Genomic DNA, 27,926 nt, shown 5'->3' on the forward strand with positions numbered 1-27,926 from the left:
CCTGACCGGATTTTCGACCTCGTAAGGCGTAAAGTAGAATACTCTGCGTTTTATCTAATCAGTGACATGCTAGAACTAATTCTCTCCTATACCGTTTCAGTAATATCTAATTAAGAACAAAAGGTAAGGAAAGGAGGATGGGTCGGGGAAGGTAATAATGTTTTTATTTACATTCGTTAAAGTAGGCAACACCACGTGAATAGGCAGCAGCCAGCAGCCGTTAAATATTTTAGCAATATAAGTCGCCAGACTTATTTGCCAAAAATGGTAAGAAGGCATGACAATTTAATTAATTTAAATAATGTATCTGAATAAAACAAGACTAGAATTGTTAACATTTTTATTGGGAGGCGAAACGAGCAAAGTTCGGGATAATTTTTTTAATACAAATCAATAAATTGTATTACATACACCTCATAAATCGTCAAGTCCATCTATTTAATTATAGTAAGTTAAGATTATAGTAACAAGAACAAGAATACATATAACAAATGTTTATTTTACATTAAATACTCGACTCGCAGCAATAGTCATCGAGGCTAAAACTTGGTGTCGGTTAAATATATTTCTTAAATAATAAACCTTTAACTTTGTACCAGAATAATATATTCGTGACGCCATGAAAGTTGTCTAAATACTTATTTTATTGGAACTACAACCGTCTCCGTCTTTCAATACTAAGTTAGTTGATGGTGGCAGCACCACACACTTAAAAATATCTCGTAACTGAAAGATTTAGATTTGAGATAATCCCAACACCAAATTAGCTTCGAATCAATGCTACGTTACGTTCTCATTACAAAACGACACCGAGTAAATATTACTTTCAACCGCCAAACAGCTAGAGAATGTTTAAGAGTCATTAAAATATTTATTACAACAACAAGTAAGCCCAATTAATGGAAGGATAGCGTTTGAAGAACTGAGCGTCTGGTTAAATATTATTTTATTTGTAAAGAAAGCAATGGCCGCTCGCCGCCGTATGCATATTCCAAACACGTATAACACTGAAACATTCTTATAACATCGAAAAATGTTTTTATTTGATCAAATACTTACATTAAATAGACACTTGAAGATAGAACGATTACTATATGAACTTACATAATACGCCTAACATTAGATCTAGGTATTGTCTTTTGTATGCCAGAAATGGTAAAATGGGGTCCATAATGATGTTAATTGGCAAAGTATTGAACGTTAATGAATTACATGTTAAAGTTGATATTTATGTTAAATTTGACTTAGAAGTATGAAATGTTGTTTAAATTAATGTTAGCAACCCCAATAGCTGCATGCATAACATACAATGATGATGATGTGATACAAAAAACGCATCTAAATCATTATATTTGATTTATCACAATGATTTTTAAATTACATATTTTTTTTCCAATAATACACATCAAACAGTAATACGCCATGAGATCTGGCAAGATTTAACAACAACCTCCCTCTCTTGATAAATATATCGTTACGTTGTATACATTTCATATAAATACCCGCAAAGATATATAACTATAAATTCTAATCTCATACAAACTAGTTACATCGTAATACTAAAACAAACACGGGAACAAGATTTCTATTTTAATAGATAAAATTAATACACGTCTAATTAATATTATTTGGTGGCAGGACAAAAAACCAAATGTTACAATGAATATTGTAAAATAAAACAATACAAATTAAATGTATTGATCATAAAGTCATACATTAAAAATAATGCTGACATCAATAAATACCACATGAAGTAATTTTCAGACATTTTGCGCATTCCATTGTTTCGCCGTAGAAGTTTATCCTTACAATTTCAATTTACCCCAATTTAAACGATTTTTTTAATTATAAATTAATAAATAAATCACGTATTCCGTTAATCATAGACAGTTGAATACATTAGGAAAGTAAAAAATTAAAAACTGTTAAATTTAAGCGCAGTCCAGTGTACCAACTAGTTACGGGCCCGTTGGAGGAGGGCACTAGTCTTATCTCAAGTTCACACTGAGAAAGGGCCCTGTGAGGCCCGAAAAAAAAACGGTAATTACACTAAACTAGGCATAAGTTGATTAATTAGTTTATTAAAAATGTACCAATGGAGTTTTAACTTTATATTTTAGGTTTTTAGGACTTCTGCGAGACAAAAATATAGTTATGGATTTTATTATTAGTTCTGCGGTAAATCTTAAAAATTGACCAACGATAATTATTATCGTTAAAAATTAGAATTATTTAGAAGGTGTTTAAAAATAGTATAAATATAGTCCAAGATGAACTGTTTTTACTATGAATGGAAAACCACTGAAGGGAAGACAAAGTGTCTACAGATTTTTTACTATTCGGGATATTTCAGTTAAATGACTATACTAATCATAGATATTGAGCTTTGAGCGACGGATAGAAGTTATTTGTCATTTTAATACTGATTCATAAATATATGGATACTATTTAAACATCGATACAAACAACAATACTACCTATATTTCAGGCTAAAGAGGTAACTATTTCCAAAAAACTTTTTAAATGTTAAAATTTTATTATAATGAATTTAATACGTGATTTTAAAATAGAACTCCGTATATGAACTACATCGTGATTTTGAGATAGGCAAAACACAAATTGCGCAGTGAAATCTCAAGCGGTAGTCATTGACAATAGTGGAATGAATATGTTTAGTGTGCCTTTATGTGTTTACATGTTTGGCAACGGCACAGTGACTTGTACGTAGCTGATGGGGAAGTAGCCCGTCTTGCCGTTGACAGAGCCCTCGAACCAGTTCTCGTCCACTTTGCTTATCAACGTGATCACGTCGTTCTCCTGAATTGTTACATCAAACTTTCATTTATTTGTACTCTCTTTCTGAATTATAATATATTACGATAAATTTTAAAGTTGCGTACGGTCAATCGGTACTAGAAAAAGGTTACCTTGAATCCCAGCTCTCCAGGGTTTTCTGGTTCGAAATCATAGAGTGCCGTGCAGCAAGGGCCCTTCGCTGGTGCCATGGGTGTCCGCGCAGGAGACTTAACCGGCGACGGTAGCGGCGATGCTGAGGCAGTAACTCATTTTATAATTAATCCGTTTGATTTATAATTGTTGAGCTCCAACAGTTGTAGGCATTATGTGTAAACGAACTAGTAAAACAGAATAAAGTAAAAATGTTTTTAGTTAATTTGTTTTTTATTATATTCAATTATGTTGCAAATATGAAATCAAAATTAATTTTTAATTTTCAGACTTAAAATTTATCTTAAAAAAATTCTAAGTAACACAATGCCAACTACTTGTGGAAATACATTAAAAAAAGAAAACAACGAATAACATGCTCTATAGCAATTTTAATACCCAGCGACAGTTTCATTAAATTTCATGGCAACATCACAAACTAAGATGGGCCTAAAGTAACCATAAACAAGCCTCAATTCCAAACAAATAACACTATTGGTCTAGATTTCTAGAAGCGTAACGAAAAGCCAACATATCTGTTTAAGCAGTCATCGTTATTTATTTTTTATATATTAAAATTCAAATTCTGAAATAAATATTTAAATGATATGTTACATGAACAACATTAACGATGCATTATATGATGAATATGTTCTACATTATTCAACGGAAACATATATTAATTTCCCATGATATATGTTGGACATGCATTGTAACAGACGCTTAGTAATTATAACCTACGTCATACCGCAGAGATCTAATGAAAGCCAAAACACGAAATTAAAATAGCATAAATAGAAGATGAAAGAAAACTAGATAATATTTAATGAAGTCTTTGAGTAAAGTACAATTATGTCGTGTAAAAAATACCTTTCATATCGCATATTTAAGAGTACAAGCTTTTATATCCTATTTTGAAATAACTTACGAATCTATAAACGAATATTGATAGGTAAGAAAGAACAAATCAATATAATATTATTTTCTACGTCTTCTATGAATAATTGTTGTAAAAATAAATAAGGGAAATATATGTTTGTATACGTGGTATACACGCAATCTAAATTTCTGCTTGCGTATGTGTGTGTCTAATATGTATGTATGAGTAAATACACGAAAAGTTGTAACTGTAATTTCGTAGAATTTTACGTAGTTTTTTTAATATGTATATATGGACTGTGAATATACAATTTATGTATGTATGCATGTTTGTGTGTTACCCTGGTTGGAGCGAGGCGCGTTGCCGGCACCCGGGAAGAGCTCGAGGTTGGATGGCGGCTTGTGGTCGGGGGAGCCAGCGTGCGAGCCCCCTTCTCCACGACGCAAATAAATAAACATTCCAGCCTCAGTTCACCATACAAATATCCCATTACGACCTAATCTAGCTACACTACGTTCGTAAGATGTTATTATTGACTATTTTGTGTACGTAATATTTTGTGAATGTTATTACTGTTTCAGTGTTCAACTGAGACAGAAAATTTTTAGAAACAGACGGAAGATACACCAACGAAAGGCTACACTTTCCAAGGAATCGAACTACAACATTTATTAATTTTCTTTTTTTCGACTAATAAAACAGACATTGAAAATGCGAAAAGAAAGGATTTATTCAAATTGGTTTAAAATTAAAAAAAAATCCTTTTTTGTCACATTGTTACACAGATAAATGAAACCTTAATCTAAATCGAGGGAAAGGGAAGGGAAGGGACAAGGGAATTAATAAAGTCTTCTGTTCGCGTACCTGAAACAGTATCTAACTACTCCGGCGACACCCAACTTGGTCGTGAATTGTAGATTAAAAAGCAAAAAAAAAAACTAAACTTTTTTAACAATACAAGAAAAGATAAATTGTACATAAGTCTGAAATACCTTAACTATTATTATTGAGTTTGCTACTGTGGTGTGTTGAAAGTACTGTTAGGAGAAAATTTAGTATGTGATGGTAGTAGTTTCGTTATGTAGTTTTTTAGTGACTCGAAGTTATTTTGTGATTTAGTTAGATGAAAGTGACATGGCTCTGAAGCCACGTGTGTCATGAATGTACCTTCACCAAGCCGTCAGCAGTGCAAAGACACCGTCAATAAGCGTGTAATATTTCCCAGCGCCCAAAAGACAACATAAAGTATTTGACTTTGGATATCAAAGTATCGATATAAAAACTTGAAATTTATACAAGGCTAGAAAAAAAATTGAAATCATAAGTAAAATCCCTTTATCGGTTATTTTTATAACGAAAATATCATTTAAAATTTACTATTGACGATTCCTTGTCGTATGATAAAAACCTGTTCCATGTTAGATTGGTGTAATTACTACCAGAACTAAAGTAATATCATAGATTAAGATCCTAAAGCAGAGAAAAAGTAAATGAGTTCAATATTATTATCTCAATAGCCTCGTGTAAATTTAGAGTATAATCAAAATTTACTTATTTCTTGTCCACAAATACCTCTTAAACCTCCCTTCACCGTAAAACGAAAACGTTTCCAAAGTCAAAGAAAAAACAACAATAAACAGCAAATAAAATGAATAATTCACCTGTCCACGGATCTTTGCCGTTGTAGTGCCGGGGCGCCGGATGAGGTCTGAATCCTAGGGCGGGTCTGGACATGGATCTGTGCTCGGGCCTAAACTCGGATCTGAGGTCGGGCCTGGGCTCGGGACGGGGCTGGTCCCAGGCCCGAAGGGGGTCGACGCTGAGGTCACCAACGGAGGAGGAGGGTGGGATATGGTTGCGGGGCCGGGACAGACTCTGCGTGGAACCGTACCGCCTACCATTATTAAGATCGTGCACGCCCTCGATGTGAAGGTCGGCTAGCGTCTTCGGCACGAATTCCATCTTCGGACGGTTAACCGCTTCCTCTTTCCTAAAAGTTAATATGTTGCATTTTACAATAACATACATTGAAATGTTACTTTAATTATACTGCAACAATCCAAAACGAGACATAAATTTGTATAAAAATTTCTATTTTTGCGTAATTTATACTTACTTTTCCATGAGAGTGGACACGAGGCCTTTAAGTATCTCAGTGCACTGTTGGTGGTACTCCAGAAGGCCCTCCGCAAAAAAACTAAGCTGCGCCACTTGCTCCACCTATTTTGTCAATACACGCAACAGTTATGGAAGAAACTTAAAGCATATAACATTTTATTACAGAACAGATTATTAACTTACATCATTATCTAGTAAATTGAACATGCCAATCTGAGCAAGTTGCAGCGACTCTGCGAACTTCTCCTCGGCCTGTCGAATCTCCTCGTCTGCAATGTGAGCACCTGATGTACGCACGCCACAAAAAATATCGCGGCAAGAGGCTCACACAAACATTAAAAATAAAAGTAGAAAACAAAAACGAAAAAATATAAAATAACTTAAGAATAAATTACAAACAAAACAATAACGTAAAGGTTAAATTATGAAATTAGCATAAAAAAAGAAAAAGAAAAGAAATGAAAAAAATACAGACCAAATGTTGAAAACAAAACCAGGCACACAAACGCGTAGATAGGAATCGGCGCGGACGCAGGTCAGGAATATGGAAGAAACGGGCGATACATATAGAGCACGGTATTAATGTTGCTTGGGTATTGAAATTAGTTCGCATATATCTAGCATTGTATCTACTGCCACTCCAACATACCCTGCCTTGGCATTCCGCCACCGGGACTCATATAAGGGCTGACCCTACCTGATCCTTGATATAATGAAATAAAAGAGAACGTTAAATTACGAACAATACTATAAAACACGCAAAAGTTATCATAAAAGATATTATTAAAACTTCAGAAATAATAATTCAAAGAACTTTAACTTTGTCACAATTAAACATCGTTCACTTTACAAAATAATCTACAAAACTATATACATGGAATCTTTATTATAAAAAATGAATTAAAGAATTGGTATTTTTGGATTATAATGTGGACATATTTATATGAAATAATCACCTTTAGCCTGCCTGCGGCGTTTGCAGTCGAAGTCAAGCCGACGTCCTTGAAGTTTCTTCCGGTGATGCTTCAACGAACAAATAAACTACTATGTAATAAATATATTTAGAAAATATAAATTAACATTAATACGTTGTAACATACTTCGTTAGATAGATAAATAAACAAAACGGCTCGCATCACATATCGCAAGTCTGCTCTAAGGATCGACTAAGAAAGGCCCTCGGGGTCCCAAACTAGTCGGTTACTCTGTGGTGTGATAATGTCTCACAAAATGTTTAATAATTTTCTAACAGAATATGATTGTTCGAGTGAGACGTACCATAACTTCTTTGAGATCTTTGGTCTGTAAATGATGCAGGGGCTCCAGGAAGCTCTGCTTGATATTATCGTCGAGGGAATATTTAACATCCGCCATTTGCTTAAGCGCCTCACCCATCTCTATCAGGCATTGTGCTGCAATAAAATTGAAATCCTTTGAAAAATACTTACTTTATTACGTTAATCCGATTATTTATTAATTGCAAAGATTCCGCTAGTGATATATTTGTTAGTTGTTTAAAGAACTCACAGAAAACAGTATCTTCTCCCAGTTTCTTCCCGTACAGCAGCATGCAGTCACCGAGCACGCCCTCTGGTTGAGGATACGTGTTGCTCTTGGCTTGTCCACTCAGTTTGCTGATGCCTTTCACAGCTGCCATCTTCGCTCGCGCCGTGGGGTTCGGCTGGAGGAATTCTTTTGTTTTCGTCTGTAGCTCTTCTACCAGCTCGCATGTTACATCTGTTTTCTATTAAGAAATAAGAGAAGGATAGAATTAGCAGTATTTTTTTTAAGATTAAAAATGTCTCGTGTTTCGTTTACTTAAAATAAGCTTTTAACTTGTAGTAGTATATTATGCTTGATGACAATAGTTGAGTGGCTGGATTCGAACCCATGACTGTAAGATCGGAGCCTGTCATCGTATAGTCGAGTTCATAAAGATCCAATAACATATTTGGAATGTAATGTTAATATTATAGCGCTTTTTTAATATTGTCTTTTTAAATCGTCTTGAAGGGCTCTGGCTTCTTTTATAAATAACATTCGTGTATTTTTAGAATAACCTTAAAAAGCCTATCTCTTGTACGTTCAATTTTCTTTAATCAATCTTATATTATCTTTTCGTGTCCGTTGTTTCAGATCCCATACCTTATGGTAATAGAGATGTTAGAGACTAAACAATGTTTATTATAGTCTTATTATTTATATACCAATAATAAACACTGGCTGTATTTTAGTATTTAGAAACAGACACATCTTAAATATTTAAATTTAGAGAGAAAATACTAGTCTATTTTTGTATGCATTAACAATCTTACATTTTCATCAGGGATAAAAGCCGTGGAAACACTTTTAGCTTACGTCTCTGAAAAACAGGTCACATTAAAGTATTCTCAGCGCCGTTGGGACACTTAGGATCCTTGTGAAAGCGGTAAGTTTTACAGAAAATATAAGCCAAGATATTCGCCGTCTAGCTCCATAAATATTACGTTTTATTTGCTTCATACTTTATAAATAAATAAATAACAGAATTTTCTATTTTTATTCACTATACGGTGCTTCTGAACGTAAATGCTAATAAGAATTGGAAAAGAAGGAGTTTCATCCATTACCTACTCGTACTTACGAATAATAAATATCGTTTTAGTTATATAATGGGTCATTTAACTGAGTTCTATGGCTGCGAAATTATAATTACCAAGTAAATGCTGATATAAAACTACAAATTACTAAGGTAACGCGTACAATCCTTTGACCACGTAACACCAGGTTGGGTTATTCTAGCGTTATTCATTTAAAAATACTATAAAGAGATTACAGGCCGAATTTAATTTACATATAAAAGTATTCAGAACAAAGTTACTTGTGCATCTCGCATGCGGCTACATTATATTGTAATCCAATGATACAGCGTGTTGTGTTTGCTTTATATGTATAATTGTCTAAATATAAATAAAATATTAAACGTACTCTTTCCATTTCCACGAAGTCCAAGTCCAGTTTTGTGCCTTCGGCGCCTCCCATTTTCTCTGTGACATACTGAAATAAAGGTGAAGTTATTAGATAATTGGCGATGTACAATATTTCAACCATGGGTTTCCACTATCGAAAAAATTATATGAAATATATTGTCATCGTTCTAATAAAAAAATACAGCATGCCTTTAAATAATTTGTCAACAACAGTGGTTGTTCCCAATAAAAACTTGCACGTCGAATTTAGTTTGGCACGATTTCATACAAAGGAATTGAAGTATCGTATCGGCCGGTTATGTACAAAAGCTCGGGTCGAGGCCTAGCCTTGGCCGAGCGCTCGCATTAAGTGTTGCGAGCGCACACATAAAATAAGTACGGCAACATTAAAATTTTCTCTTTATTATTAAATAGTCGAAAATTAATTAATACAAAAATTAACTCAATATTTGGAAGTAAATCAGATAGGATTCACATAAATATATTTTGATAGCTAATGATAAAACAGCTACTCGTAAACGTAACTTCTACGGCAAACCGATGAGAACTTTTTTGTAGTTACTTGAAAATATTTTTTTCAGACATTATTAGTAAGAATCTGATGGCGCGAATGGGGCGCTTTCATTACAAAGTCAAGTGTCAGAATGATTAGTGAGGGGACATAAACGTCGACATTTTAGTAAGGCTAGTGTTGCGCCAGTACACCGGCACAGTGCCGGATTTTATTCCTAACAGTTTATATTGGTTAATGATTTTGAAAACATTATACTTGTGTTTAAAATAAGAAAAAAATATGTTTAACTTATAGATTGGGATTAAGGTTAGGTTACGCAACCTGGGAAGCTTTATGTTGAAGGACTACCGGTAGGTGTTTGAAGGGCGTTATAATTGGGGCACATCTTCTATATAGGACGCGGTATGGGTCAGGGTCGCGGCCCTCTCGTTTCATCCCCATCACAGATAAGGGGGAGGGAGGGAGATTTAGTCGAGAATATCATTCGCAGTGTTATTGATCACGTTGTTAGAGCTCGGATATTGCGCGACGACCGGCAGTCCGTACAACGAGAGAGGAAATCAACGATGGTGTCTGAAATGAAAATGTCATAGTCGCATATTTCTTGAATGATTTAATAGGGATGTTTATTCCGTCAATTTCAGGAAAACGACCTTTTCGGTACGTATTCTTAACTAAGTAATATAAATCTTCTATACAACTAGACGGAGTTTACTTAAATGAATATGTTGTGGCCGAGCGTAAATTTAGAATACCTATATGTTTTTTATGTATTAGTATAATACTTTTAGACATTATTAGTTAGATTCCTTTAACGCGAAGGGCGCGCTTTCGTTACCTAGTCAAGTGTCAGATTGATTAGCAAGGGGAGATAAACGTTGACATTATAATAAGGCTAGTGTTGCGCCAGTACACCGGCACAGTGTCGGATTTTCTTCTTAACAGTACAAAGATTTTTTTTTGTGGAAATTGCTATCTTTTACTATATAGATTAACATAGAGATAAGCAATCAACATAGAGTATAGATTTTATGTTCGTCTATCAGTCGTCTATGGCTATGAATAAAACAAAAATAAATGGTAAAGAAGTTATCATTGTTACAGACGGAATCCAAGGATAATACGAAACGATGAATGAAAATCGAGTAGCAAAAGTCTTTATTAATAACTAGGGAGTCAATTAATTTCGGCGTTTATAATAGAAAACAATGTCTCGACATAAAACGTAGTAAATACAAGAGTAACCTTTGTTTAACCCTTATTGTGGCAAGATTTCTTTTTTGAAGAAAAGCAAAAAACTAAGTTAAAAATTATTTTATAGTGATCGTATATTTTTATAAAGTCGTATGTATGGTATACTATACAAAATGAACATAAGGGTTAAGGATTATTCAGAAATATTTTAGAGCGTAACAATGTTAATACTATAATACTTATTAAATATCGGACTTAATATCACGACTGCCCTGAGAAAAGCCGAAGACAGGACGGCGTGGAGGCAGCTGGTCGACACGGCCGTTGAAGCGTACCAGGACAAGCACGACCTTTAGTAATGAAGAATACGAAGAAGAAGAAATATCGGAATTTCAATTGTTTTAGATTTATATTTAGGGAAATATTACTTTAGTTGGAAATAACCGAATAGACGTACTAATACTAAACACAATGAAATATTAAAAACGTATTGAAAATTATATAAAGCTTGATTCAGGCTCTATGAGTTCAAAGAGAACACTTGAATATTTAACGAGAAGGAGTAGTCCGGACTAAAAACAATTTCCACGTGGATTGTAGACTAACAACACCCGGTAAATAAGAAAACGTGCATAAAATTTTAAAGAGGAACAAAAATCAAAAGGATTAATTAATATTAATCCAAACATAAATAGATATTTAGAAATGCTTAACTACACTACGAACCTGTTAATAACCGAAGAACGGGACATTCAACCGTCTTTATTAATCCGATATATATATATTTTTTTTATAACAGAAGGGGGCAAACGAGCAGCGGGAACACCGAAGTGTTCAACGACGCCCATGGACATTAGCAATACCAGAGGAACCGCAGATGCGTTGCCGGCCTTTGAGGTGGTGATAGGCTCGCTTCTTGAAGGACCCTAAGTCGTATTGGTTTGGAAATACCGCCGAGGACAGACCGTTCCACAACGCGGCTGAATTCTTCAGAGCACTCCCCGTGGTATATGCGGTAGAAAATGCAGAGGGAACTAACGTCCCTCCGCAGCGCCAGAGTGTCGAGCCGATCAGTAAGAGCTCGGTCGTTGACGATTCGAATCGCTCTCCTTTGTATGCGGTCAAATGGAAGAAGCTGGTACTGGGGTGCTCCCGCCCAGAGATGCGAGCAGTATTCCATGTGGGGCCGAACTTGCGCCTTATACAGCTGGAGGCGGTGGCCCGGTTGGAAATACTGCTTCGCTCTGCTGAGCACACCGAGTTTTTTGGAGGCCAGCTTGGCCTTGTCTTCCAAATGACCGCGAAACTGAACGTCATTCGATATGTCAACGCCGAGAATACTGATACTGGCTGAGGCAACCAGGGGAGTGGCACTGGCACTGGCAAATTGTAAAACAGACAATTTGCCAGTGTGTTGGTCGATTTTAATTTAAAAAAAAAACATGAAATCCGCTTATTACTGCACAAATCGATCGATTCATAAAGGGCTACGCTATTAAATGCACATAGAATATATCCGCGAGGCGTTGCTATGTATTATATTGTATGTAAAGGAAGTCAGATCCAATTATGGATAGAAGGCTTTTGCTAACTCGACAGGGGTGATATACACCTGCATATTTACTGACACTATTTATACAGTTATCTACTATTAGGTGTGCAATTATATAATTTAATAGCAACATCAAACAGTAGTATATAGTGATAATTAAGTTTGTAAAGCAAATTATAAAATAGATCAGACTATTAATTATTTCTAGACTTGTAGCATAGTCTTATATAATATCTTGAAAACGATGTATATATAACTTTATAATTCTTACTATCGCATTGAAATAAATATAAGAAATTAATTTAATTAAAAGGAAAAAAATTTGATCACAAAAGCTTGCGAGAACAAAATATTAAATAAAATGAATTAAACGAGAGGCTTTTAGTATTTTAAGGTCTAAAGGCAAAACAATCTCAAATCGAAAGGTAACATGATTTTATTCAAATTTAATTAGAACATGTTTATAAAATCAATTTGCTAAAGCGAATCGGCTCGACCGCTAGTAAGCAGCTTATGACAATTGTTTCCTGCGGTTAGGAAACAACCGCAAATCAAATTTTACCTACATCTGAGGATGGATAAGTATGGTGAATCGTTGGAACTTACCTGATTGGCTTTGTTTATCTGTTTCTTAAGTCCTGCAAAAGCCATGGCTGCTCAAGCACTCTATTACTAGTTTCTTTGGTTCTGAAAAAGAAAAAAGAACGTCACTCAATGCTATTATACGTTATTAAAGTTCATTTATACTCAATATACGGCTGTTTAACAGCAACACATGGTAACTTAATGGTCATCACAAAAGTTGTAATATTCAGGTCGTCTATGCCAAATAGTTCGCATACAAAATTGCTTAATAAAAGAATTAAATACGTTGTCATAAATGAAAGGAATAAAGGTATTAAAATCCTATTTTTAGTTGAAATTGAAACCGTTCATATCATTACAATCCATCGGATTGAACTAACAAACCGGCACGCTAGAAAAGCATTGTTGCATTCAATCGATTTTCAACAAAATTCTATATGAATCTCTATGTCCTATGTGTGAATTTAATTGAACTTAAATTATTCAGGTAATCTACTAATACCCAAGTAATAAAACTTTACTTTACCTAGGAACGTACACATTGTTTATTTTATGCAGTTGAATGTTATGTGATCATTACCAGAAAATTTTTAGCGTGGTTCAACCCTTTTAGCATTTTTACGTCAGGTCTAAAAATTATTTACATCTTCAATCCCCAAAATATATTCTGATCGTGGAATCTCTAATTGAATACAAAAGTTCATATGTAAGACTTCCCTACCATTATGATTCATATTCTACTTTTATTCATTTCCTTGTGACCTATTAATGTGTTCTTGTAATTTTAGTAATCTCAGCACTCTACGCCCCCTTAGAGAGACTGTTGCCTATCATAAATTACAGGTTATAAACTCGTTCACAGTAAACTGCAGTTACTTTTCACTACAGCAAGCTGCAGTAGTGTAACTTTGATTCTCAATTACGTAAAAAAATTAAAGTCAGTTCGCGAAATCTGGTTCTGTTCTAAATGTTATTAATGTGTAACTTCTAGAGGAGAAGAGAGTCGAGCAAGTTGTTATTGGCATTGTGCCACAAGGCCGGATCGATAGGTTCGCTGCGAACGTAAGTAACGTTATGTAATCTCCATTCACTAGCGTTACTAAACTAATGATGCACGATAACCAGTACGGTACATACATCTCATATTTTCCAATAGAGTAAGGCGGAAAAGAGATGAATAGATTCAGTAGCGTAGGAATGAATGAGTCGAATTCGTGAAAGACCACGCCTCGAGAGAAAATAACTTTGAAATAGCCAGTATAGATGCTGTTTTACCGAAATAATTATATTACTTACTGAAACTTCTATCAAACAATTTCATTTAAAATAACGTAGAAGTTTATGACTAATCGCTTATTATCATGATATTTTATCTAAATTTACAGTTTCTATGCTGAAACCTTTATAGGTAGAAAAATTATTGCGTATGATATTTTAATATTTTTTTAAATGTCTATGCAAAGCAATAAAACTATTTTAATTAACATTAATACTTGATCTAGGTGTTAATTGATAATATAAATACAACGTTATAATAAGATTCATAAAATTATAAAAAACGGAAGCAATACGCATCCTGAAAAAAAAACACATATCCGCTGACCCTAGAATACAACAAGCTAAAAGCATCTAACGTATAATAAAAAAGTTAAGAAACCGAAATGAATTAAAAAAGCCCGATAACAGTGGATAAACTCTTAAAGAAAGAGCTTACAATCTTAGTGCCCACTTTGACACCCACACGAATCTCATTTGATAATACAAAGTGGGTAATTACAGCAGCCGCTACTTCGACTAAGTACCTTATTAATTTTGAAAAAAATCATTCTTCACTACTGTCACAAATACATAAAACAATCATAAGTGTAATTTTGACTGAAATTCATGACTTAATCTTAAAATTAGAAGCCAAAATCTAATTCAATATTCCACAAGTAATATCTTTTTATATAATAGGTGTGAAAATTACACTGCTGTAATTTAACCGTAGATTTCTATACCATCCTAAATACCGTTATATCTAAACTTATCAATAAATATAATTTCATAATTAAACAAAAATATTTTAAGTCCATAAAACCAAATTACATGATTTTAACAATGGCTAAATTGAATATTAATAACGAAGCAAATGAAAGAAAAGGTTTTAAGGCGCATTAGTAGTCGGATAATAATACCTTTTATGTTTGAATATCGCGTTCCTTTGTGCTCTAGACTCGCGATTCACTTAATCGTTGTGGGTTTTCAAGTTTGTACGAGGTTACGGCGTAGCGCAACGTAGCTCGTAGCTCGGGCGCGACTGACGGCCGTAACGGCGTAGCACTGCGCGCTCAGCCTCGCCCCACACCACATGGACCCAATATCAATCCACATTTCTCTCATACTATTTTAAAATTATTCACAACAACCAATTTGGTACCACATTAACCTATTCTCGGTAGAAATCGTTATAATTTTTTGAACTAGACTAAAAGAGTACAAAGCTTTGTGACTGTGAAAATTAGATATTCTGAAAAAAATTCTCACATACACATGACTTAGTTACTATAGTGGCAAAAAAGTGGTGTTTCAAATTTACCTAAAATAAATATTTCTGTTCATTACGGATCTTTATATAAAAATATATTGCGTATATAAACGAGTCTTGAAAATAAGTTTTATGATTTTTTAGAACAATCAGAAATAACCTTTGATAATGGTAAAGTTCAAAGGAATAGCTGAAACGCTTTTAAGCTCCATTCACATTTCGTCTTACATTGTAAGCAATAGAAAAATCCAACGCGCGACACAGAATAAAATCTCCCGTATTAGAAGTTAAAATAACAATTTCTTTTAGATTGGCTTAAACTATTTCCCACAACTAGTTGTAGAGTTTTAACTAATTATATTTTTCCATTTCTGCGGATTCAAAGTTTATATTAACTTTGTTATTTTATTTTGCGAGTTGATTATAAAATCAAAAGTAGGTCACCTCGGGAAGCATGTGAAAAATTAAATATTATTATATAATTTTCAATATTTTTTTAACTTGAACTTATTACATTGATTTGGTTTATATTTCATACTCGAACTAATCTTGAAGTGAAGGGTTGGTACAGCTCTTTAAATTTTAGAAATTTTTAAATACAATGCACGTTAGACGACGTATAGCTTAGAACCTTCTGCGTACTAAGTCCGGTTTAAATGTGAACAACTACAGAATATTAAAATTATAAAAACTTTATGACCCATTTTTACACACTTTTATTATCTGTGCTTACACTTTTATTACTGTATTAGAGGTAATTAAATAATAGTTAAAAATATTTAATTATATCTAACACAGTAACAAACTTAATGTAAGATTTTGCTCATATTTCGTTCTGTATTATTACAGTTTTGAGTATAAATGTTACATTTCATAATTAGCTTCTCGTCTTTGTTCAACTGCGTGGCTTTCAACGACAATAATAGGGCTTGTTGGGGTCGCAGCAATAAAAATATACAATGCAGCGTTGTGATACACAGCTTTATAGACGACAGCGAGTTGACTCTCGTTGGCTTCTGATAATAAAATATTAATTATTAAAAAACGCTATGTTTATGACCTAAGTTAATAAGTATATGCTTCAGTGGTAGTATGAAAAGATTCAAAGAAGACTAATAAAGGTTTGTTTTATGGCTTGGAGTAATGTTGTTTGTACCTGCATAACCAATTATTAACGAGATAAATGTCTATGTCTAGAATTTTATTTCAAAATTTGAAATAAAATATCATTGTAGTCTTCACGTATAGTTTTAGAGATAACATATGCATATGATATTGACGTGAGATGTGGAAATTTCTAGAAAGTGTGGAGGCGTCGATGTACTTTAATAGAATCCACCCACAGGAATGACGTGGGTCGTTTTTCATTAGTCTACGGCACTCAAGAAGTGAAATAGAATCTTTCCTATTATAAACCTTGTTTATCTCATCCTTAATTAGCAGTTAAATATAGATTGTTCATTTGGCTTGTATCAACAATGGACCCTCAGAATTAAACCGGTTTGTACCAATGTGATTGTTTCGCACGTTTTAATAATAAACAGGCAATGACACTTTCGTTTTGTCATAAATATAAGTTGGTACCATTTTGTAAATACAGTAGAATTAAAAGGATGTATTTTCATGTACCAATGTGTTTTTCGATTTCCGATTTACATATGTACATTTATCTGACGTGCTTACGGTGAAGGAAAACATCGCGATGCAACCTGCACATATCTAAAAAGTAATTCAAAGATAGATATGAAGTCAACCAACCCGCACTTGGCCAGCGTGGTTGACTATAGCCTAATCACCCTTAACTTAGGGTAGGCTCCGAGCCCGGTGGGGACGTATAGTGAGCTGATGATGATGATGATTTTGATGTAAAACTTTTTTGTAAATTATGCCGCATCGAGAGTGTATCTATTACTCGGAAAAAAATTACAAATCAATTTATTTTTCACTTTAGTCGTCAGTTTGTCGTCGGCTTTAAAATCCATATCCGTAGAAGTACAAGCAAACGGGTATATCTAAAGATGGCTGTCCGAAACAAGCTAAAAATAAATTTGCACGATTGACTAGGTTGCTGTTTATAATGACCAGCCCACGCCTCGCTCGCTTCATCTTTAATAAAGTACCTTTTCGGTGTGAAGTGTGAGCGAAACAAAACTTGAATCCCCTTAATTAATGGTAGATATAAAAATATATCTAATTAAATCCAAGGAAATGATCTTCTGATACCATATTATTGTCGGGCAATTTTAAGACCAAGATTGTAATAATCAAAAACAGATTATCATTGTATCGTTTAATTCAATTCAAAATCTAATAACATTTATGTTTCTTTTTTTTTTTGTGAAAATACATTTACAAAAGCCAGTAAGAGTTTCAATTTCGGTTTTATAAATAAATAAAAAAAATTGATGTGTTGTTTGTAGAGTGTGTATTTTCGTAATTTCCCGTAAATGAACAAATAGTTTTTACCTCTTCTAAGAGATACTGTTAATGTCGAATGGGGTGACATATGTCAGTATAAATCCTTTGCGTAAAAATCTTGCGACAAGGAAGACATTAATCCGGCTCATCAGTGTTAAAGTTTATACATTAAGAGCGTGATGAGAGAACTAATGTCTTACGTCTGAAACATTTTGGATTTTATGTTCATTGAGTATATTGAATATGTACTAAGTATGTTGAATTGATTCTTTTTAACTTCTCGAACGTTTAAACTATACTAGCTGTCGCGCGCGACTCCGACCGCTCAAAACAAAAAAAAATTAAAAAGTTGCGTGTTCTTTCAGCGTATGCTCTACATCTATGCAAAATTTCAGTGAGATCCGTTAAGCTGTTCCACGAGATACCTTCAAAGAAATATCCATCCATCCGTCAATCTAAACATTGGCATTTATAGAACTAAATTATGTTTTCAAATAAAAGAAATCATTCATATTTTAAGTACCAGTGGATAAGTAAGTAACGCGGGTTATAAGACGATAAAACAGGTTGGTTGGTAAACCTTAGAGATTGCAATTTAAAATGTAATCGCCTGCCGTGAGATTGCGAGAAATTTAAGTTATGAAGGAAGCCTATTTTAAAACATTTTCAAACCAAAGTTTTATTTACTGTGAATGGAATCAGATCCCGACGGCTTCACGGGCGAAACACTGGTATAAAAACATATCGTTATTTTTTTTAATAACAATATTACAGTATTTAATAATACAAGTATCGCTGCTATGAAATTCATGCTTTCGACTTCGGGGACTATTTGTGTTATCAGATTTCCCAGTGACTCATTAATTTTATAAGAGTATTAAAAGTGTTGCCGCATTGTATAAGATTTTATAGAAGTAAGTATAATGAAAAACTGTTACTTTGGTATCAAATCCTGAACAATGGAAGCTGTTTTAAAAGCGATGATGTAAGTGATAAGTATCGATAACTCGGCAAGCCTCTCGGCTTGTGAGATGACGGGTGGTTCCGAAGGTCGGTGGTCGTATGACGTGTAATCGTACGAGACCGATTCATTCAAACTAGACGGGCGGATCGAAGGCACGTTGCGCGCGCATACCCCGCCATATTCCTACGTCAGCGAATCCGTGGGAGGTGGGCAGGGAGTTCCTCGAATACTTACTATGCCACAGGTTTCAATCGGAATTTAAAAAAATCTGTAAATCGAACGCCTCAGGCTTTTGTTTTAAAAGTGAGTATGCTTAATCAGTAATGTTTCCATTAAAAGGATAAAAGCTCTAAGTCCATTATTTCTTAATTAGGTAAAGGATGTTTTAAAATGTTTATCCCATAAAAAAGATTGGGAAAGGTAATATTTCAATACAGTTTTTTTATTCCTATATTTTAATACTATACTTGAAGAGTTTAAAAAAATTATTTGCTCTAAATATTACTTGTTATATGAATACACGTAGGGGAATACTATTATCGCTATCTCTTAAATCTTGCCAGTGTGATAACCTTATGAAAGATTACTCAGTAATTGCGCCTCATTTCATTCAAAAATATATTGATCATCGTTATGACAATCCCTGGTGGACATAACATAATAAAATGCGGGACAAAACTATTATTTTTTTAGAGACAGTGTTCAACTTACTATCATATATTTATCGATACAATAAAAAGTACTTATAGGAGAAAAATCCATTCTTCTCAATAACTATAAAAAACTCTTTATTATGTACTAAAAGGGTACATAGGAATGACATTACAGGCAAAATGTAGAGTAGGGGAGTAATTGTCAATTTATTACTTTGTATACGCTTCGGAAATATCCACTATATTGTATAAATAACTATATTGTATTAGGAAATTGAATTTTGCGGAGTTGTAACCTATTAAAGTTCTGGAACATACTGTAGGTATGGTAGAAAGCGCGTCATTGCGAGGGCAATTAACAAACACTACCGCTGCTGACGTAATTGTCTCGCCCAACGGTAAAACAATTAACCAAATTGTGCTCTATCATATTTTTGCTTTTTCATTCATTCAAATTTTATGTTTAGAGTGATTAAATGGGTAACTAAGTATTGGAATTTTTCCTTTATTGTTTTTTAGGTAATAGATTGAAATTAAATTTGAAGCTCTAACACCTTTAATTCTTACAAAAAAAACTTTTTCACGAGCTTACAATGCTAGCAAAAAAGCTTTTGGAAGCTTTTATAATTCGAGTTGTTATAAGTTATAAATAGGTATGAAAGAGTTGGGTATCTAATGGTTTTATATTGAAGCATAAAGTTTGAATTCTTATGTAATGCAGATAAAAAATCTCTGCATCAAACCACAGTGCCAATTCATTTACGTAGACTATGATACAATGCAGAGATGGTGCTCCATCGCGTTGCAATGCGGCTCTACTTATTTTATACAAAACGTCTCGTTAGTAAAAAGTTTGATGCATAAAACAAAAATTTATCATTTTACACCTATACGTAGTACGTTTAAAATACTAAATCTGTTTGTATTTTTAATACACCACAATAAAATTTTGCATTTTTCAGTTGGAAAGTTAGGAAAAGTGGGCAAAAATTTTTCAGTTTAAAATTTATTATTATGATTATAAATATTGCATGACGTATACATATATAAATATTTAAACGCATTGAAATTGCTAATGGATACTAAAGGAATACAGTTATTGATTACATATTGATTCGACACAAACCATTGTGTCAATGAGTCCGCATTCGTAATACGTCTATAGATCCAATTGCAGTTTCTTTTTAATATAAATAAATCGATACCGAATATTGCACACACTTTTTACCTTTTTACCTACACTTTATACAATTTTACACGTACAATATAACAGTAAAACACCAGAGATCGTATTTAAACAAAAAGAAAAATGTGATGCGGCTTATATTCTCAAAGTAAAGGATGCAGAAGTCCACGGGATAAAAATGGAAAAGGACTTATTTTGTGATCCTTGCGGGAGAACTGGGCACAGGTGGGCGCAGTTCGTTAATGCTAAAACCACTTGGGAAAAGACTGAATACAAGACCTTTCACTCCATACCTTATTAGAAGCTTTAAATAGCTTATTGTGGAATCCAAGCTTCATTTATTAACACGCAACATTTCCTTGTACTTCTTTCATTTGAACATTTAACGTTCATTTTGAACTTTGACATCTATTCCCCAATTGGATGTAATTGGCAACGTCGTCACCATTTATGCTCCGACTTATTTTTATAACAGCGAAGTATTTTGGTTCATATTATAACTATGTTTTAGTTAATATGATCTCTGATTTTACCAAGAGGTATCAGGTTTTTCTGTGAGGGAAATCTTCAATAGATACCCGGCTTATGTAAGACTTGACGCAACCTCCTCGAGCGTGTCTCCTTACATAGAGTTTGGATCACCAAGACGGACCGTAAATCAGCACTAAATACGATACTGTAGATACAGGAGACCCCTTGTTGTGAACAGTAAGAGGCCTTCGTCTAGGTAATGTTCACGCTACGCTAAAAATATTACAAACTGCTATAGAATCTTATCGGATTTAAGTCTGTAAACATGATTCAAGGCCTCTTTGTAATTTCAATAATGACATAACGATACTGTACATCGTATTCTGATACCTATCGGTTTATATTCGTTCTGAATACATTAAACAACATTGTTTAGTTTTTACTTAAAATAACCCTTAGTGTAGATTTCAAAACTTAAAGATTCTGTGTAAAGTTATTCGTACCCTAAGTCATTAGGAGTAAACAAATTTTCTCGAACTTTTTCACAGTTCACATCTTTCAAGTAATGTTACAACAGTTAAAGTAAATTGAAACACGAGTCGTTGAAGGAATATTTCATGAACTTTAGTATTTATAATCTATATCGAGGTATAAAAGGATGGGACGTAGGCGTGACACAATTACGAGGGGTCGAAGGCGCCCGACTGTCTGCCGACAGATTATTACAGCTGCCGTCGAGAATCCGGCTCCGAGAAATAGGTTAACGTTAAATAGACCCTTATTAGCATACTTATAAAAATAAAATTAGATTTTAATCTTTATATAGAAATATTTCATAATATAATAATACACACAAAAAGATAATTATATAAAGATTGGATAAATAATGATATAATCGAAATGTAACTTTCTATAAAAATAGCAAAAACCTTAACCAGAAGATCGACTATTTAATTTTTTTGTTAAAATCCAATTTTGATTGCTTATATTTTAATTTATCAATACAACTCTGTGAGTTGTACGGCTATTCATTTGTCTTATTCACGAAGCAAAAAAAAAGAACTACAAAAAACTCTAATAAGAGAAGCTCTTACGCGGCTACATTCAGTGAAATTCCTCATCCAACTGTCGGTTCATTCTTCACAATATAGCGCCCTACATTAGCTACACTGCTTTCGCAACAATTTCACTTCCAACTCAACATTAAAAAATAAATGTATATCACTATTTTTAATAGGTAAATGCACGTAAGTAAATCATTCCAACACTCATCAAGTTTTTCTATGGACTAAGAATGTGGTGTAGGGAGAGGGCGCTAATTGAAGAGCTTGGGAGAGCGAAGTAAATATAGTGAGGCCCCCCGCAGCGCTTTATGGTTTATCCTAGCATTCTGTCGGGAGAATTTTGATAAGCGCGGCAGCGAGTAAACCATTGTTTTTTTTATAAATGACCTTTTCGAATGATATATATCTAAAAGTGAATAACATACCCCTAATAATTTTAAATTTAAAAAATATTATGTCTTAATTATAATAAACAAGCTTTTGCTCGCGACTTCGTCCGCGCGGAATTTAAAAAAAGTTGTTAAGTAGCTTTTCCTCTAGACAGTGTTCTAATTCTATACCAAAATTCATCAAGATCCATGCAGTAATTTCTGAAGCTAACTTCTAACAAACATCCATCCATACATTCACATTTTTAATAATAATAAAAATATAATAATGGTAAGAAATAGGATATAAGTAAGAGTATAAAGTTTCAGCACTATCAACCATTTATAGACAAATTCTTTGTATGAATTATTATTTCAGACAGGATATGATCTAGATTATCTTAATGCAAAAAGATGTATCACTAAGCAGCATAAGATAAGTGATATGACTTTGGATATTATATTAAGAGTATAATAAGTAGTAACATATTTCTGCAAGTATCCACCATCTACATACAGAAACATCATCTTCATTATTTTAGGATAAGGAGGAAAATAGGCAGCAAATCACCAATATGTTTTAGTGTGTTTTACAACAGAGACATGTAGTAAAGCTTCCGTTTACAACTAGAATATAAATAAATAAAATCATAAATTCATAATACAAAGGAAATAAAAATATAGTAGAATGAATCACAAGAGATAACCTGCAATTATCATTTATTTACTTTGCTAATGATAAAATTGTTATCAACTATCAGGTCCATATTTATAGACAACAAAATGTCATCGACCATGACTAAATTAATGAATATTTCATTGAACTTACAGGAAGGATTATTTTGATTAAGTACATGATAAAACAGAAGAAAACACTCAATAAAAATTGTTTAAAACATATTAGTTATGATGACATAAATGTATTATAAACAATACTGGCTAGAAAAGCTATTTTTAGTACCAATAAAAGTAAAATAATATTTCAAGCCAACTTTAAAGCCAACATTTTAAATGAATATAAAAACAAATCACTGCTATACTGAAAGGTGGGTTTTGTTCAGTTATGTTGATACAATAATTCCATGACCTTTAATTCTATGGTAATCTATTTTAAACTTAAATACTTAATTAAGTCTATTTAAAATACAAGAAGTGATAGCTTGCAAAAAAATATTCATTTGAACAGTATTGTTATCAATTTAATAACAAATTGATGTAGTAGGTACTGGCGGAAAATAATTGTGATAAGCCAGTTATACAGTAATGATTCCATGTCTGGCAAACCAGAGCTCTTTTATTCTGCTAAAATTTATCAAAACTTTTGATAAGAGACAATACTATATACATAATATTTCCGGTCTTTTTAACGAGAACATTACCATAGGCAGAGTAGCTTTTGTTGCAAATGCGAATATATACACATGAAATTACAGTGCTATACCAACGGCTATATGTTATAATGATTAATACTTCATAATTTATACTGATTCTTGGCATGGTTATTTTTTATCAGTGTCTATACCAGATCTATATTTATTAAGAATATGTTTAACAATAGAATATCTCATTGGACCAAGTGTTTATTTTTATATAAATTTAAGTGTAGATTAGATTTCTATTACATATTAATAATCAATAATTTATTAACCTTTTTATACCAATTGCAATATATTTTTTTTTAATAATTTTATCAAGAATATTCAGAATACATGAAATACCCAACATAGTTTTGGATAATTAAATTACATATCTCGGTTCAAGTAAAATGCATTATTGAAGGAGTAAACGGGAAATCAACTTTTTAATTTAAACTTACCTTTTCACAAGATCTGCTGAATGAAATATTTAATCTTGCTCACAGAAATAACAAACTTTGAATTACTTTTCAATAGTCAGAGATATCAAGAGATTTTAAATTCTTGAAATAATTTAATCAATACACAAAAACAAGTCAATTTCAATCTCCGGTTGGCGTTTGGCACTTTGGCACATTTGGCATTATGTCTTGTGTGCGAAGAACAGATAACAAATGCATTGCACAGAGTAAGTAAAAAGAGAAAACTACTTAATTCAACCTAATTTAGGTTGGTTACTTGAATATAACTTAAATAAACTTGACCGGAAAAAATGAAAAAAAATTCTGTTGGTCAAATAAGTATTTTCTACGTTGTGCGTGTTCTTAATTCACTGTTAAATCTTTAAATTTCATTATAAAGTTAAAATAGGTAACTTTTGGAACGAATCCAAAACGCGGCACCAAAAATAAGCTGAAAACTTAAAAAAGTTATACATGTTTTTAATTTTCCTGAAGATTAGTTTTAATTATAATTTCATTATAAAAAATCTAGACTGGAACTGGAATCAGGTATGGCAAAGTAGAAAAGCAGTATTATCCATCTCTTTCTTGCAGTAATACGTCATTCTCTCACGTTCAATGTGTGGTGTCATAGTGAAATATTCGTGATATTAGTTCTTACTGACAAATCACAAAAGTATTTTAAAATGCTGGAAATTTTCTGTTTTAGTTATGTGTTTTTTCATTAAAAAAATGTTAGTGTTGTGCTGTTCATTAGAAGAAGTATAGCAAAGAAACTTATAAATCCTCACAATGAACTGTCACCAAGTATTAAGTGGTGCCTGTAATTCAGGAGATCAATGTTTTGCTGTTGGTTCAGTTGAAGGAATACCTTTTACCGTGAGTGTATTTATCAACTAGTCAGCTTGTATTTACAGACGGGTCTCGTGACCAAGGATGTTGGCCGCAATAAAGTGGTAATTGAGATGTAATGGTCCTAACAGGAAAATCTAATTTAGCTCAGTTTGATAAGAGTTAAACAATATTATTTTCAATTCATAATGTTTACGCCTTATGATTATATTCATAACGATTGAAAGGGACTCTATGAAAAGAGAAACTTACTTGAATAGCAGTTTGCATAATTTAAATATTTTAATAACAAATAATTGCTAAAGAGCATTTATTAATTGTCTGTTTTGTTGATAAATACTAGAACTTCTATCACTATTAATTGAATCCAATGTAGCTGATCTTTTATTGGACTTATTTGTGTGTAAGTGGTTAAGAAATCCAACTAATTTCAGTTCTCATTAAAACATAAATTATAATGTGAAGAAAGAGAGATATTTTTGAAAATGTGATTATTATATAATATTAGCTGTCACCCACAATTCGGCCCGGAATTTAAAAAAAAACTATATAAGTAGCCTAAGTGCCCTTCCAGATCATGTTCTACGTCTATGCCAAAATTTAGGCGAATAAATTTACTTATTCTGTAGACATATAATAACTAATATCTATCTGTCAATTTAAATTTCAACATTTATAATATTATATAAGATTTTTATTATTTTCTTGGTTGACATGATTTGCTGTTTTAAAAAGGAAACTAATTATTTGCTTTTAAACATTAAAAATACTTATTTTACTGTGCATAAAATACTTGAATTTCATATTCATTTGTTACAGGCATATGCTGCAGGATGTAACATAGTAATACTAGCATCAAACTTTGAAAGAGTACAGATTATTCCTGGTGCCATACATGGATACATACGCATTAGTTCCTTAGACTGTAGTACTGATACAGGAAAAATTGCTGCTGCATACGGTGCAGAGGTGTGCATCTTTGAACCTACACCACTAATACATACTGCAGGAACAACACATGTAAGTAATTTTATTTTATTTATGAAACAAATCAGATATACTTATGGTCTGAATGAATGAGCGGTGTTGTGAAAATGTTCAAGGTGGATGGTTATAATTGGTATTTGTGATTAACACTATAATAATTTTTTAGACATTTATCATGTATGTAATTCATATTACAATAGCAATTGAGTCAATATTTTGAATTATTTTTTGGCTTTTATGACATTTTTTGTGATAATATACGGCAAACTCTAGTTTATGTTGTCAAAGTTGAACATTGCTTTGTTATCTGTTTGTGTTAACAAATCCTAAAATATAGCTTACTAATGAAAAACATATAATTTTAATTTGGTCATATAGATATTTATTACGGTTGACATTTTAAATGAATCTAATACTATGGCCAAATTTTTGCTTCTCTCAATTTTTATAACAAAATATTTTGTATGACATACACGTGCCTGATTAGATAAAAGATGTGTTATCAGTGTACATATGTATGTCCTACTCACACTCTCATATCTCTCTCTAATATTGAACTTGCTATAATTAGATTAAACATACCATATCTTCATATTAATAACATTGATTAATAGCAATTGCGTTAGTGAAAAAAAAGGACTAACCATTGGTTTCTGAGACCAAAAAATCTCTATAAAGCATATTGTCATAGACAAAACATAGATATGAATCTGTTTAAACGGGGATTTCGGTCTCGGAAACTCACGGTAATTGGTTTAGAATAAAACCTTTGATATCCTAAACAGTTAGTTTAGGTCAGGTAACCTGCATTGGTCACGAATTTTCGTATTATATCTAAAAGCCGTGCAATGAGTGAAAATCTTCACAGTTTGTATCTTAATCTTGGTAAGAAATGAATAAAGGTTTTAAAGATTATGAAAAATGTCGTAAGATAACGTCTAAAACACAAGTGATTGTGAATTACAAAAGATAAAAATGTTTTCAAGTCAAAGAGTTGAGTTGAAATTACGACAATTGAGTGGAAAGTAGTAGAGCAAATTTTACGAAAAACATGAAAACGAACACGAAACAGATCACAAATTTTATATGTTAAAGTTTTCGATAAGAATTCCGCGTTGTTTTTTGTTATAAACGTAGCCTTAGTCATTTAACCTATATCTTAGTACTTGGATTTGATTTCGCACGTCGAAAACCAGAGCACTCTTCTGCCTGACGTGACATCTTAAGCTTCGAGCATCATATATCATCATATACCTTTTAGGATTCGCAACACAAAAGCCGTGATAAAGGTTAAGTACGCAGTGTCGAGCGGGCGTAGAAGAATGCTTTGTTTTCTTTTCCTTTCTTCTGGTTTTAGAAGTTACCCTGTCTCTCGAGGACAAGACAAAACAATATCTAGACAAACATTCACTTTTTCAACTCTATACACACATATCGTTAGTAACTAATAAGTAACACGTTGAATATTAGCAAAGTTTTTATCTACGTAAGTAGACTTGTGAGTCAGTGAACGTGTTAACTTGCAAAGTTAAATAATAGAATACCTTAATGTAAATAATGTGTTCAATACCAATATTTGGTTGGAAAAAAAATCTCTAAAATATATGTAAGCATGTAACATCCTAATGGAGTTAAGTTTGTTTATTTAAAAAACATATTTTTTTGTGTGCAAATCGTGTCGACCTTTGTTTGTATCAACTATGATAGTATATCTGATAGGTAATTTATCCATTCCTCTTGTATAATCACATAATCTACGGTCGTTATCATGGAGTGTAAAGAATTCGTTAAATAATCGTCATTCGTTGCCCGTCGAATGTGTCTAATGTCATAGTTTTGTGAATGTCATAGTAATTATAGTC

At 32.7% G+C, this 27,926-nt stretch overlaps 2 protein-coding genes across 11 annotated transcripts in view; one reads left to right on the forward strand and one right to left on the reverse strand.

Annotated features, from left to right (window-relative positions):
• Positions 1 to 326: 326 nt before the first annotated feature.
• Positions 327 to 24,407, reverse strand: EndoA (SH3 domain containing GRB2 like, endophilin-A). 7 transcript variants are annotated; one of them, XM_013314488.1, is made up of 13 exons: positions 24,226 to 24,407; positions 12,780 to 12,860; positions 8,912 to 8,980; positions 7,472 to 7,688; positions 7,223 to 7,356; positions 6,901 to 6,967; positions 6,594 to 6,647; positions 6,128 to 6,213; positions 5,943 to 6,046; positions 5,725 to 5,816; positions 4,167 to 4,259; positions 2,928 to 3,049; positions 327 to 2,817 (listed from the first exon to the last, which is right to left on the reverse strand). In XM_013314488.1, the coding sequence occupies exons 2-13, from the start codon at positions 12,822 to 12,824 to the stop codon at positions 2,692 to 2,694; spliced, it is 1,209 nt and encodes a 402-aa protein (XP_013169942.1). In that variant the 5' UTR covers positions 12,825 to 12,860; positions 24,226 to 24,407; the 3' UTR covers positions 327 to 2,691. The 7 variants fall into 7 exon arrangements, with proteins under 7 accessions (XP_013169942.1, XP_013169940.1, XP_013169943.1 ...); XM_013314486.1 differs by lacking the exon at positions 4,167 to 4,259 and having other exon boundaries at positions 5,488 to 5,816; positions 6,642 to 6,647; XM_013314489.1 differs by lacking the exon at positions 4,167 to 4,259.
• Positions 24,408 to 24,839: 432 nt separating this feature from the next.
• Positions 24,840 to 27,926, forward strand: part of Rbcn-3A (rabconnectin-3 alpha) — a 33,990-nt gene continuing 30,903 nt past the window's right edge. For all 4 annotated transcript variants that reach the window (XM_013314390.1, XM_013314391.1, XM_013314392.1 and 1 more), the window contains exons 1-2: positions 24,840 to 25,104; positions 25,897 to 26,097. In XM_013314390.1, coding sequence (XP_013169844.1) covers positions 25,018 to 25,104; positions 25,897 to 26,097 — 288 coding nt within the window. In that variant the 5' untranslated portion in view covers positions 24,840 to 25,017. The remainder of the gene's footprint in view (positions 25,105 to 25,896; positions 26,098 to 27,926) is intronic.

The sequence above is a fragment of the Papilio xuthus genome, unplaced genomic scaffold (genome assembly GCF_000836235.2).
Source record: "Papilio xuthus unplaced genomic scaffold, Pxut_1.1 DF827461.1, whole genome shotgun sequence".
In the NCBI taxonomy this organism is placed as follows: domain Eukaryota; kingdom Metazoa; phylum Arthropoda; class Insecta; order Lepidoptera; family Papilionidae; genus Papilio; species Papilio xuthus.

Excerpts from the sequence above, each read along its gene's own strand:
- EndoA (XM_013314483.1), bottom strand. The coding sequence starts at position 12,824 with ATGGCTTTTGCAGGACTTAAGAAACAGATAAACAAAGCCAATCAG. Across the intron at positions 7,357-7,471 it reads GGGAGAAGATACTGTTTTCT|CACAATGCCTGATAGAGATG; the intron begins GTGAGTTCTTTA and ends ATTTTATTGCAG. Across the intron at positions 6,968-7,222 it reads AAGATCTCAAAGAAGTTATG|CATCACCGGAAGAAACTTCA; the intron begins GTACGTCTCACT and ends TGTTCGTTGAAG.